At 37.8% G+C, this 12,897-nt stretch overlaps 3 protein-coding genes across 5 annotated transcripts; 2 read left to right on the top strand and 1 right to left on the bottom strand.

Annotated features, from left to right (window-relative positions):
• Positions 1 to 329: 329 nt before the first annotated feature.
• Elp4 (Elongator complex protein 4) lies at positions 330 to 3,884 on the bottom strand. Of its 3 annotated transcripts, none has more exons than XM_076211382.1 (2): positions 3,746 to 3,884; positions 330 to 1,542 (listed from the first exon to the last, which is right to left on the bottom strand). In XM_076211382.1, the coding sequence occupies exon 2, from the start codon at positions 1,540 to 1,542 to the stop codon at positions 406 to 408; it is 1,137 nt and encodes a 378-aa protein (XP_076067497.1). In that variant the 5' UTR covers positions 3,746 to 3,884; the 3' UTR covers positions 330 to 405. The 3 variants fall into 3 exon arrangements, with proteins under 3 accessions (XP_076067497.1, XP_076067496.1, XP_076067498.1); XM_076211381.1 differs by having other exon boundaries at positions 3,718 to 3,827; XM_076211383.1 differs by lacking the exon at positions 3,746 to 3,884 and adding an exon at positions 3,626 to 3,705.
• A 113-nt stretch (positions 3,885 to 3,997) lies between these two features.
• Positions 3,998 to 5,778, top strand: GXIVsPLA2 (phospholipase A2 group XII). Its single transcript, XM_076211384.1, has one exon. The coding sequence runs from the start codon at positions 4,002 to 4,004 to the stop codon at positions 4,611 to 4,613; it is 612 nt and encodes a 203-aa protein (XP_076067499.1). The 5' UTR covers positions 3,998 to 4,001; the 3' UTR covers positions 4,614 to 5,778.
• Positions 5,779 to 10,479: 4,701 nt separating this feature from the next.
• LOC143040177 (uncharacterized) lies at positions 10,480 to 12,897 on the top strand. The gene is made up of 3 exons (XM_076210844.1): positions 10,480 to 10,681; positions 12,477 to 12,595; positions 12,824 to 12,897. Exons 1-2 carry the CDS (start codon positions 10,581 to 10,583, stop codon positions 12,568 to 12,570), a joined length of 195 nt encoding a protein of 64 aa, XP_076066959.1. The 5' UTR covers positions 10,480 to 10,580; the 3' UTR covers positions 12,571 to 12,595; positions 12,824 to 12,897.

Genomic DNA, 12,897 nt, shown 5'->3' on the forward strand with positions numbered 1-12,897 from the left:
CTGCTGGGAACTCGCAGCCCATCAGTAACTAGCTAAGAACTTCATATACTCTCATAGTTCTTAGAAAAGAAAGGCTGGACAGTTTTGTGTTGTATAGTGTGGGTCTGTTTCTGTCACCAGCTAACAGGATGAGGAGAATAGTTGAAGTCTGTCAACTCTCCTTATGAACACAGCCTTGATATTAAATGCCAACACCAGACACAGATGATAAGTTTTTAAGGTGGGGAGATGGTCGTCTCCTACATCCATCTTATAGGACCAAACATCTTATAGGACCAAACACTGGTCCTTCCTGCATATTGCACAGGTAGAAAAAAACAATCACATTATTGAATTAAATATAAAATTTATTTCTTAGTCAAAAGTAGACAAAGTAGGCAAGGAACAAAATTGAACGTATGACTGTTAAAAGTCGAGTTTAGCAGGAAGTTTGTTACCCATACATCCTAGTCTCTCTTTCTTTATCACAGGATCTTCCTGACTTCTACTTACAGTTTCTGATAATTCTGGAGGTAGATGCAACTTTTCAATGGTTAATTTTCGACGTTTCAAATTAAATACCCAGTCACTACTATCCAACTGAGGGGTTACCATTGTATTGAGAGCAGCAAGCTTTTTCACGTGAAACAAGCCATGGTAGTCTTTATACACAGGGTTGGTTTCCTTGTCTGATCCTTGAAAGGATTCAAGTTGTACAACAAAATCCACCAGGCCCTGTAGTCTAGACATTAATGCTGGGTCTGCAAATAGGTGAGAGGGCATAGTTATCATACACACAGAAAAAGATGCTCGTACTAGGGCACGTAACATATAAAGGAAAGATGTTAAATTTTGCCAATTATGATCCTTTTCCCAAGAGCTGTACTCAGCCCCCCACAGAGGGGAGGCAAGAGAATGTATCCCTATCCGCATGACACTGTTTGGGTGTTTATTTGGCCCTGTCACCAGATTTGCAGCTTCAATTTTCTTTTTGATAAAAGAAAGTAATGAATAATATTTTGGATTAGACAGTACACCTCTTCCAAGTGTATCATCTGTTCCAGACCATACCTCTGGCCCCAACTGGTTGACAGTTTGCTCAGGTATATTTTTTGTTAGGTCATATCTATGTCCAAATCTACTGCTGTTCATTCCACCAGATGAGGGTGCCTTTTGATTTTGGTACCGCCAAGCGATAGTCATCTTTTCCAGTGAGAGGTCACTTTGTTCTTCTGTAACATCAACATCAATGGGTGCAGGAAGGCCATAAAGAATTTTTGTAGGCAAGACATCAAGGCTAGCCAATGATAACTTATGCTGATTTACTACACCTTCGGCAATAAAATATTTAAAGAATAATTTGCTGTATACATCATAGCGATCCTCTTCAACTAGAAGTACTGATCCGACAGGCAACCCGCCTCCAAGGAGATAATCGAGGGAAGGTATACCAAGAGACACAAGAAGCTGGGCATTATGCACAGAGGGTCGTGTACCAGGAATATCTGCAATTTGTGCCTTCCTTTTCTTCTCAAAACTACCTGAGGTTACTCTGCCAGACATCTGAAATAAACAAAACACAACTGGAATATGTCTCCACAATCTAAGAGACAGTACTTTGTGTATACTCAATGCCTCATTAAATCATCTGCAGCCAATTTCTTAACCACTACAATGCTACCTAGTACCTTTTCTACTTTAAATAAATTCATTATCTAATATCTTTATACGGTTGCAAAATTGCATCTAAGCACATCGTGGATGAAGAATCATCCATGTCCCTTACCATACTGCTCAGGTCACAGACAATGTAGCAAGACACAGTAATTCTACTGAAGGGCCCAACAGCTGGTTTCGGCCCATTACTTTATTATATGGCAAACCCCCCCCCCTCCTTATTCCACATACCTATTCTACATTCCACATACCCTTCTACCTTTGTCATCTGGCATTATTATGCAGTATTTGTTTGTTAACATTATTTTTTTCTTGGGAGGAGGGGGTACAGAGCCCCCTGAGCTCTCGACATCTGGTCTTATGCCATTTCACCAAGTGAGACAATTCTCCTCCCCACTTGAGATTATATCTGTACACAAGAGCCACAGCCAGAGTATTACTAAAGCAGTGGTTCTTTACCTTTTTCAGTGCCCTTACCCCTTGATATTTCAGAAAAAATTCTCGTAACCCCATCCAGTACAAATACAATGCAAACATGAAAAGGATAGTGGTTTCTCATTGTAAATACACAGTACCATTGCACTGGCTATCATGTCTCGCACCCAAGGTTTCGTACCCCTTGAGGGTACAGGTACCCCAGGTTAAGATTAATGTAAGGATTTCTTAAAGACTTACATATATACCAAAAGACCCCTTCTCTTCCTTTGAAGAGGGGTGGCTGAGACAAAACATACTCATCCTACAGCCGTTTAAAAAAAAATTAAAATAAAATAAAAGAGTAAACCATCACAATATCAAACCCAGTTGCACCGAATTTTGGTTATGCTAATCCTAAAGAGAATTAACGGCCATTTGTCAGATATGATGAACAAGGTTGGTATATGCAGTGCAAGGTTTGGTGTGGGTGATGGGGACATAGAAAATTTAAATATATATGGGCATGCAGTATAAACTTTCGACAAAAACAACCCAACCTTCATCCAATTAGTTCAATATATCTATGATTTATTTGAAATAAATCATAAACAAATAAATGAGAACTAATATCTTAGTTCCTTGAGGCTGAAAAGTCACCCCTATCCCCCACAACACTTGCTCATGTTAGCCACAATGCAGCAAGGTTAGGTAAGGCTAGGTAGGTAGGTTAGTTAGGTTAAGTTGGGTAAGCATATATGAATTTAGCATACTTTAGTTTCTTCAACCTCCGCCTCTACCAAAACAAAAATGGGATCTCAAGTAGTCAAAGTAGCTATGTTTGTTTATTAATAGCTGTTAGCAACCATTTTTATTATTGATTTCCGCAAAGAATAACATTATGTTGATATATTATAATTTACAAAATTATTATTTAATTTTCTATTACTGTATTGCATAGGTGTGCACTTCTACAAATTATACTTTACTTGACCAGTCAGCAATTTTATAAAAAATTATGACAATATGTTAAATTAAAATGTAAGTAGGTACATGCAGCTTAGAGATAAGCTGGTGAGGCAAGCAATTAGTAAAACTCCAGAAACACACAAGGTGACAAGCACAGATATTTAACATGGAACTTATATTGTCCAATAGCTCCTAACCTACCCTTTCACAGTAAAAATAGATCCTTCAAATGCAAAAAAAAGATGTTAAAAATGCATTTGCATGTAACTGAAACAAAACAGAGCAATATTATTTGGTAAAATTCCAGAATCATGCAAACACTACATGAACTTATATTCAATATTGTCCAATAGTTTCTACCCTATTCCAAATGAAAAAATAACAATTCAAATGTAAAATAGAAAGATGTGAAAAATGTGGCTGCGTGATACTGAAATAGAACCAATTAATCAACGACAACTGTCTTCCAAGAGTATGACTTATCAGGCTGCAATACATGAAATTTCAAGACCTGACAAGGAGTGTACACACAAACACAGCGGTCTATACTATACTACAGTCTACAGAGCAGTGACAAATTCTCTACCGGACCAGGTGGACCTATAGCACATGAACGGTGGTTCTGGACACAGCGGTGTAACACTGAACATGCTTGTATACAACTCCTGCGTTGAATACCTTTACTTCAGAAGTTTCGTGAACTCACGTTTGTTTTGAAGTTCTCATACTGACGACGTACAATAAGGAAATTTATGTCAAGAAAAGAAATAGAATTTGATTAAATTTTCCCAAAATGTAGTATTCAAGAAGTTTTTAGATGCTATTTGTAGAATCCAAACGTTTATGTATATGCTTTATTGTTTTCTTGACTTATATATGTTGATGTTAATGTTGTTATGGTGAAGAAGTAAATAAATATACGATTTCGGAGAAGACAGTAGAGCGAAACCCGCACCATCAAAATGCGGTGTTTATTATTTATGGTATTACTTGTGCACATCTGCACAGCCGAATCGTACTTCGAGTCTATTTACTCAAGTATGATGCAAGTTCAGCGCACAATTCAAGAAGCCGCAGTGACAGTTAACAAAGGGTTAAAGACCCTTGCCCAAACCATCAGACAGGTTGAAAAATTCATAGATTCAACCGTAGATGAGGATTGTAACTTTGAATGCCCTAAAGGTAGTGAATTGAATCCAAAACCTAATCACACTCCAAAATCTAATGGGTGCGGGTCATTAGGTGTATTCTTCAACAAGGAAGACTTGCCTCGCCCGGAAATGGTGGATTGTTGCAATGAACATGACAATTGTTATGACACATGTGGAAGTGATAAAGATGAATGTGATTTTCTGTTTAAACGGTGCCTGTATGACATTTGTGCAACTAACAAGAAAGAATTAAATGAACTTACAATGAAGACGTGCAAAGGAGGAGCAAAAATCTTGTATACAGCGACGATTGCCCTTGGTTGTTCCTCATTCCGAGATGCACAAGAAGACGCATGTATTTGTACTCCAGTGATAAACAGCTCCAAGTATAGTACAAGTTCAAAGGATAAAACTGAATTATAAATGAGATGCTGTACATGTTTTGTACGGGAAGAAACAATTACCCATCCTTCTAGTAAATGTTCATGTTTCTTCTTCTGTTGGTACATATCTGCATTTTGTATGGGAAGAAACAATTACCCATCCTTCTAGTAAATGTTCCTGTTTCTTCTTCTGTTGGTACATATCTGTGAGCTTGCAATGGAAAAGATAAATGCAGTGTCTTCCCAGAATGACCTCCTACCTCCAAGACAGTGATAGCTATTCTGTACTGCAGCTTTATTTATTATTTGAAATTGATATGTATCTATGCTAGATGCTATCCCTACATGGTTAGATATTTTGTTGTAGTTGTTAATAACTCGTAGAAAGTGAGTTCCAGTTTTCTCTGGTTTTGGCTATATTTATATTGCTATAGTCTTACTACTAATGTTGTAGTCGCATCTAGATTTCATGATGTGGCTATAACAATATCAAGTGTAAGATAGCCCCATTTGTGTTTGAATTGAATATTATTATAGTCACCATAGCCAGGGTGTGTGTATGAATGTATTGATAGATTTTTCATTTAAAAAGGCATGACATAAAAAGATAAAGGGAACCAGTAGTAACTTCCTGTTGGGAAATGTCTAAAAAAATGTATATATTCTTGGTAAGTCCTTTCTTGTGTTCCAGCAAGCATAACCTCTTTGCCTTATTCCAGTGCTTTTGAGGAACCTCCTCTCTACCCTTTATATCAGGTGCGGGGTCAGGTACCGGCAATAAACCTTTGGACTGTCATTATGTATTTGTGGCATTTCTCTATTAAAGATAATTCTGTTAAAGGAAATAGACCTTGTGTGAAAGAGATTTTTTTTTTTTTTTTAATCCAAGGGTTTTTTCCCCTTCATGAGGGAGGTAGCCAGCCAAGATACACACCCATACCACTCCTATCCACCACCAAGATTAGTAATAGCAGCAACCTATCCACCACCTAAGATAATCATGTTGTGCTTAGGAACAACAACAGTAATGTGATATTCTTGTGTGAACCAGTTGTAATTATTTTGTATGGTGAAACCACCTCTCATTTCATGCAAGCTACAATATCCATGGGAGTCTATATGTTATTTGCAAGAGGGCTGTTTGAATTTAGATATTGTGATATTTTTCCATGTATAGTTGTGGGAATTAAATCTATTTTCTTTTAATTTTGTTTTTCTTAAAAATATGAAGAAAATATTCACACCTATACATTCCAGAGTGGATACCATAACATGCATATTATTGCTTTGTACATACATACATATACCAAGGCTTTTTCCCCCTTCCAAGGGAGGTAGCCAAAAAGGGAAAGGCATAAAAACACTCCCACCCATTTCATCCCTAAATACACTCCACACCCCTCCCACCCTCCCTCTCATCTGAGCACCTCCTGGATGACGGGTCATCCCTGCACCCTGCCCACCGCCCTGGGTCAGAAGCAGTGTCGCAAGACACAGCACATCCACAGCAAGGCTGCTTCATTTAATCGGCAACCCCCCCTCTCCGTCCCCCCTTGCATATAAGGAGAGGATGGGGAGAAATCCCTTCGGGCTGCGTCAAAATTTACTCACACATACTACCCCCCCCCCCCACCCCCGCCCATTCCTCCTCATGCAATCACAACATCATCCATATACAACCATTCTCCACTCACCTCTGTCTTCCGTCCTCTCCCTTCCTTCCTCAACAGACATTCCCCTCTTCCCCAAAGCCCCTTCACCCCATCCATCCACCTCATCCTAGGACGTCCCCTCATGTTCACTCCCTCCACATCTGCCTTCCATACCTCTTTTACTAGTCTTTCTTCACTCATTCTTTCCATGTGTCCAAACCATCCTAATATTCTTTCATCAACCCTATCTCCCAAATCCTTTTTCACCCCTGTTCTCCTCCTCACCTCCTCATTTCTCACTCTATCCAGCCTAGTAACCCCCACCATACTTCTCAGACACCTCATCTCAAACACATTCAAACTCCTTCTCTCTTCTTCTCTTATGTTCCACGTTTCTGCCCCCATACAGTGCTGTTGGCACATTGCTTTGTAAATATGGTATTTGCATTGTATTCACACTGTCCTTGATGTGGTACTTTTATACTGGGATATAAGATTTTACATCTGTAACTACAAGAAACACAATGAAAAACTTAAATGGTAAAGTAATCTTTGTATTGCATATATAACAAATTTCATTGACAAGAAATTATCAGCTTCCAGGTTATCCAATATAGAAGATGAACATATGGTTAACCTGTATGCATAGAAGCATGATAATTCACTTAAGGATCCCAGGCACTAAATCCCTACCCATTCTCTTCTCCAGAGGTGTGACTCAGAAATCTTGCAATACCACTTTTTGAAATTTTATTAATTTGTCTACAAATTGTCTAGAAACTGATCTTTTTTGTTTTACACATCAACTTTAATTAATACAGTATTCAGTGGGACTTATCTTATTTGTAGTTTACAAGATAACAAGAACAATGATGGATATATGCAAGTGGTGTACCTGTGAAATGATTGTAGGAGAGAAGTATTTCTGTTCTGCTCATCTTCACACCCATCAACATCTTTACTATTAGCTAGAGGTGAACCTCTGGTGAATTCTCCATGTGGGTGCATGGAAGGTTCTTTCTCTCAGGACAACAGATTAACCTTTTTATTGGTGGAGTTCAGGGATTTTAGACTGGGTATTGTGGCTCTCTCAGAGGTAATAAAACCAAGTACTGGTGAGAACAATAGTGAAGGTTACTTAGTAATGGACAGACTGATACTGTGTCAGTCTTCTGCTGGGTCAAGGCAGATGACATGTGCTACTAACAATTACACCCACCAAAGACTTCAGAATATTGCTCTCTGATTCATCATGGGCATGATCTGGAATGACTTCAGAAACTCTGAATTACTACACCACATGGCCAACATTCATCCATTACACCAATACACACATTGAACACCAAACACCTTTAAAGGCCTTGCATGTCAAATACAAACATCTGATATGCCACATTGCACCAATGATACATTCTACAGATTTCCTGTTGTCTGTGCCATTCCCTACACCACTGTATACAATGGCCAGTGGATATTAATGTATTATTTTACCATCATAGACTGAACAGACGTGCCACAAGGTGCTGGGTCCTGCTGTCAAAAGGAATACCACGGACATGAGACTGTCTGGAACAAGCAGCAAACATGAGGAAAGGTAACAGGTTCTCAGTACACATGCCATGGCTGGTGAGGCATTATTCCTCGTTGGATGCATATATTCATTGTGTGTGCTCTAATTATACACCACCAAAACAGCTCCACCACTTCAGAAATTCTGTTTTATTGGTGGGGGACAGGCTATGACCCATATATTATGACAATCTATTGTATGTACACCTGCACAGAAACAGCAACCCTCCCTGTGTGGCACACACACACACAGATGATGCAAAAATCATGAGAAGAGTGAAAAATTAGGAGGACGGTAGAATATTGCAAAAAAATCTAGATACCATTTTTTGCATGAAACCAAGAATGGGGAATGAAATTCAATACCAAAAAATACAAAGTACTGGAAATGGGGCAATAGCAGCAGAAGGCCATCCTTAAACTATTCCTTGGTAAACAAATCCATTACAAAAGGAATAGAAGAGAAAGACTTGGGAATGTTGATAAAAGATAACCTGTCACCTGACAGACATATCAGCAGGATTGTGGGAGAGACATATGGACTACTGCAGAAGATTAAAGTGGCGTTCCATTATATGGATGAAGAGATGATGAAAAAACTCATTGAAACCCTGATATGTCCAAGACTGGAATATGCATCAGCAGTATGGTCCCCACATGGAATGAAGGATATAAGCAAGATTGAGAGAATACAAAGGACAGCAACCAAACTGGTCCCCAGCCTGGCAGATAAACCATATGAGGAGAGACTAAAAGCACTGGGTCTACCAACTTTGAAAGATTGAAGAGAAAGAGGTGACATGATTAGTGTTCAGGTCACTAAAGGGGATAGATTGCATTGATAGAAGAGATCTGATTAAAGATGGGAGGGCTTTAAGAGGTTGTGGAAGTAAATTAAGAAAAACCAATGTCTTAAAGATGTGAAGAAATACAGTTTTCCATATGTATAAATATGAGGAATAGTTTAGAAGATGATAGAGCCCAAGCTCAAACAATACATGAGTTCGAATCTAAATCAAAGATATAGATTAAATTGGAACTTTACATGAATTTTAGTCTTGATATGTTAGAAAATTAGACAATAGGAGATAAGATCCAACGAGCGTTGCTCCTTTCCTGTATAATACAATTAGGTAAATACACACATACACAAATATCTACATATGCTTTCTTACTGAAATTCATATAATTTCTTTCTCTTCTACTACATCTCATCTTAATTTGCCTAACACTAAAAATATTCCTGTCTTTCTCAACAACTTAACCTCCAACTCCTTTCCTAACTTCGTTGGTTGAGACCTTGGTAAATAAATAAATAAAAAAGAAAAAAAAAATCGCATTACAAAGTACTAACAGAACCAATCACCGATGTGGGTTTCCTTGATTATACCTAAACTTCCAGAACTACACCTAAAGCATTTATTGGTAATAGCTACTTTTTCACACTACGAAGTTTGAAGTCCATTATTGACGCAGCTGAGATGGATCTACACTGAGGCCCCCTGATGGACGACGCAGACTCTACCTCATCACAATGGCTTAATCCTGCTTGGTAAGGTTGCGTGTACGTATGGTGAGAAGTGCACAAGAAGTTTCTTTGGTATGTTGCAATGGCTGTGGTTGTGAATGAAGTCTGAGATCATTGTAACCAGCTCGATTATACTGATTAGGTGCTAACATATATTCATATGCGACACTGGTCTACCACCCCTCTGATGTCTGTTGTTGTGGAGAGGGGTTGGAAAGCAATGAAAGTTCTTAGGGCGCTATTCTTCATTTTCTACAAGCCATTCTTCGCCTCCCACAAAATCCGACCCTGCGAAAGTTAGTGGTCTTTTTTTATACAGCTCACACGGGCAATTTAATTGAAACTGTAAAGAGTTGTTTTGGAGTGGGGAGGGTGGCTATATGGGAGCTTGCCCGTAGATACCGTGGAGGCTGGTGACGGCGTGAGAGTTTCCAATTGATGGAGGATTCTTCATTGCAGTTTGTCAGTCTTGTGGGATGCGTTATTGGCTCGACCAACATGGCTTCAGGGAACTATAATTATAAATTAGCTCAGCCGAATTTACCTTAAATTTAGATGTCGTTTCTTAAGCTTGAGATGAAATAACTAACGGGATTATATCCCACCTGATGTGGATCTTGTGATAGTATTAATGTTTCTTTCTAATATGCTTTTGAACATCATTCAAGGGATATATTGTACGAGTATTCCAGTAAACACGGTGTTTGTAATTGATGCTGCATATTACGCACCCTTCAGTCAGCTCTAAATTGTTGTGTCCATGGTTTTAATTTACTTTGAAAATTACTGGCTCATCAGCAGTGTGCTTTCCGATTTAGTCTGTCATGGATCGGAAGCCCACCAAGTTAAAATAGTGTCAATTTTTAATGTTAGATATACGAACATTGCAGAAGGATAGACATAAAGCAATACTCGTTATTATTCTAATGATTATCCGTGCATCAAGTAAAATATAACTTTCATTATGACTGCCGGTTAGTGTGGCGCTCGCAAAAACAGGCATACAGAAAGTAGCCTAGAAATTAGTTATAACAGTTGTATGATTTTTTTGTTTTTATAGGTTTCCCATAGTATTTTATTTAATGAGTAAACTAATTTCATTGGATCTTTTGAATCACACTTTACGCCGCTTCCCGTCGCAATTGAGACTGCATTTGTTTTTGTTTACTCATGAGCAGACGATCGTGCTGACTTGAGTCCGTGGTAGTGCGGTGTGGTACAATTGTAAATTTTTGTTGAATTCTTATTGACACGAAATATGTTTAAGGTGATGCCAGCAGGAGGTGCAAGTGCACCTAGGCCAGATAGAAGTGGCATCAAAGGAAAAATAATGGGACTATACTACGATCCATTTAAATGGTAAAGAAAGATTTTTTATTCTTGCATAATGATAATCATAATCATAATGATAATCATAATAGCATGGAATTACAAAGCCACATATAAAACTGGATGTTTCTCGACTTTAATTTCATATATTTTTGACAACCTCAATTTGATGTTTTGGTAAAGACTAAAGGTGGCGTTATCAAATGGTTCGCATTTTGCTATTAATGTTGTGGGCATTTATAAAGATCATAAGATGTTTGCCCAAACCACGGCAGTAATTTTTACCCGAGTCATTGGCTAGGTTTGATCATTCTTAGTAATTTGGACCCCGTGTATAAGTACCGCAAATTGATAGAAATATTAGTAGCAATATTAAATAAGAATAAGTTAAAGATTGGCGGGCATCATAATATTTGTCGAAGAGTTAGGTTAGGTTTCATTAATTCATAACTGCAATTCGTACCTATATCATTGGCTAGCCATTATTATTGTGAGTATTTTGAATCCCACATATAAGTATCACAAATCAGTAGGAACATTGGTTGATTATTTAGAAAATTGAGATGGCGATAGTCTGTATATTACAAAGATAATTGAGGGTCTCATAGCTGCAAGCCTTACCTATATAATTAAATGGCTAGCTCGTATTCTGAGCATCTTTAATCATATATTAATAGTAAAGTTGGTAGTGATTTAAAAAAAAATGAGACCAGTAAACATCTAGTTTATATGTACCCCATTGTGTCTATTATAACCAGTTTGTGGTAACTTTGGTCTTTGCATCAAGAGTAAACTTCATAGAAGAAACAATCACAAAAATAATAATAAAAGTGGAAATCCCTTCATAAGGACAAACAAATCTCCCCTTCATGTCCGGCCACCCACCCACTTGTTCTTAAAATCCATTCATGGATATTCTTAATCTATCTACCCATGCTTCAAATCTGTAACTTTCTGCTCCACGTCATTTCGTGTAGACACCCTCAGTAATGAAATTAACAAATCAACTCAGAAGGTATTATCCGCCCCTTTTGGTGCCTCATCTCCATGGACAGTAATAGACTATCACCAATTACTTGGATCAGCAATGCTAAAAATGTAGCAAGGGCACTGGAAGCAATATTTGATGAACATCTAATTATGATCAAACCCCATATACATCCATGGCTGTCTTCACAATCAGGATAACTGATATTTGAGATGTCACTGATATACCTTAGAACAAGACATTCCTTATCTGTAGTCATGCTTACCTCAAGGAGTAAGAAATGTCTTTATAGGACCCCCCACCTCTTAATATTATGTATTTCAAAGAACCTCAGGTAATCCAACATGCTTATCATAATACTCCTAGACATGACAACCCATACTGGCAAAGAATTCCAGTGTTTAATAACACATTGAAAAACTACCCCTAAAGTTTGTCCTCCAATGTTTTGGCTGTTCCAAATTTTTGTTACTAAATTTGAAAAATATAGTGCAGTCAACATCCTCAAAACCTCGTACAATTTTCGAGGTTTGTATCAAGTCACCTTTATAAATGCCTGTCATCTCATGGCAAGAAATGACTCTCCCATAGTGTCATAGAAGTAGTCATATATAATAGACAACAGTTCAACTTTTCTACCCAGTGGTCATAAGAAAGGCCAAAAATCCATTGCCATATACTGTTAACTGCAGGATTCCATTATTGAAATTTGAAGCAACATTTTCTGTATTATTATTGTTGTTGTTGTTGTACCAGAAAAAAATGCATATGGCACCATTTGGATGGGCAAGTTTGTGTAGACATGTATAAATGATTGATTATGATTTTCTTTTTTAGGTCGCTGGTGAAGAGTGTTGGCTTCTTTTTGTTTGGAATTCGGACAGCTAGAGACTTCATTGGCTTTGATGTGCTGAACCCAGCTCCTCAGTAACAGTATCATCAGTTAAGATTGAATGGTAAGGACTGTAAAAGAACCCACATTGATATTTGGATCACCTACTACATGTGCAGATATGTAGACATCTTTGCATTCACTAGTGGGCTATTTTACTGCCATCCTTAACATTGTTTCATCATCACGAACAAATTAAAGGTGCATTTTAATGTAAACTATAGTTGCAAATAACCTATAGTTGAGTAAGCAATGAAATTTGTTATTTACATTTTTTCCTCTTCTTTTTCAGGCTGCACTCGCTAAGATGTACAAGATGATTGTGTAGTATGTTTGTTGTTAATAAATATTTAGTCTTACATTTTA

This window comes from Oratosquilla oratoria, chromosome 28 (genome assembly GCF_046742065.1).
Source record: "Oratosquilla oratoria isolate Oo_2021 chromosome 28, ASM4674206v1, whole genome shotgun sequence".
Taxonomy (NCBI): domain Eukaryota; kingdom Metazoa; phylum Arthropoda; class Malacostraca; order Stomatopoda; family Squillidae; genus Oratosquilla; species Oratosquilla oratoria.